The sequence below is a fragment of the Nestor notabilis genome, unplaced genomic scaffold (assembly GCF_000696875.1).
Source record: "Nestor notabilis isolate BGI_N333 unplaced genomic scaffold, ASM69687v1 scaffold17077, whole genome shotgun sequence".
Taxonomy (NCBI): domain Eukaryota; kingdom Metazoa; phylum Chordata; class Aves; order Psittaciformes; family Psittacidae; genus Nestor; species Nestor notabilis.
In genome coordinates, this window is record NW_009937078.1 from 338 (window position 1) to 1,032 (window position 695).

Consider the following 695-nt stretch of genomic DNA (forward strand, 5'->3'; position numbering starts at 1 on the left):
GTGCCCGGGCAGCAGGAGTGGACACTGAGGTGGTGTGGGGCCCTGGGAGCTGGGCACTGGGTTCCCAGTGCGCCAACTGTGCTGCTTAAAATAGGATGGTGAGAAACACAGTTGGGGGGAAGTAAAAATAGCTGTGGGGAAGGGGGCCCAGCAGTGCAGTCAGGGCTCCAGCAGCATGGTGCCAGCATGGCAAAGGGAGATCAGCCAGTGATGGTGCCCAAGCACCCTTCCCAGGGTAATGGGGCTGACAGTTCACTGTAGGATCAGGGCAGAACCTGTGCAGGGAAACTGAGGCACTGGTAGGTGCATCCAGAGCCAAAATGAGGTCTCTGCTGCCTCTCAGCAGCAATGGCAATTGTGCCCAGCCTGGGGGTACCACGGAGCCCCCCAGGCTTTGCCCACAAGGACCATGCCAGCTGTGCCAGGAGGATTTATTTAAATTAATAAAATTTATAAAAAGCACCAGACAGCAGCACTGCTGGGGTAGGGGACCACCACGGTCCTCAGCCCTTGTCACCAGTCCCAAGTGCCCTGCGGCAGGCAGGTGTCAGAGGGTGGGAGGTCATTGTGCCTGTAGAGGCCATGAGCATGGGTGAGCGACAGGCAGGAGGTGGCAGGGCCAGGCTGGACACGTTGGGCACAGCCCTTGCCAGCCCATCCGTGGTAGCAGTGGGAGGGGAAAAAGGCCCGCGGGG

General features: G+C 59.6%; 1 protein-coding gene across 1 annotated transcript in view; it reads right to left on the reverse strand.

Annotated features, from left to right (window-relative positions):
* Positions 1-513: 513 nt before the first annotated feature.
* LOC104408911 (hyaluronidase-3-like) overlaps positions 514-695 on the reverse strand; it is a 1,957-nt gene continuing 1,775 nt past the window's right edge. The window contains exon 2 of the mRNA XM_010018651.1: positions 514-668. Coding sequence (XP_010016953.1) covers positions 514-668 — 155 coding nt within the window. The remainder of the gene's footprint in view (positions 669-695) is intronic.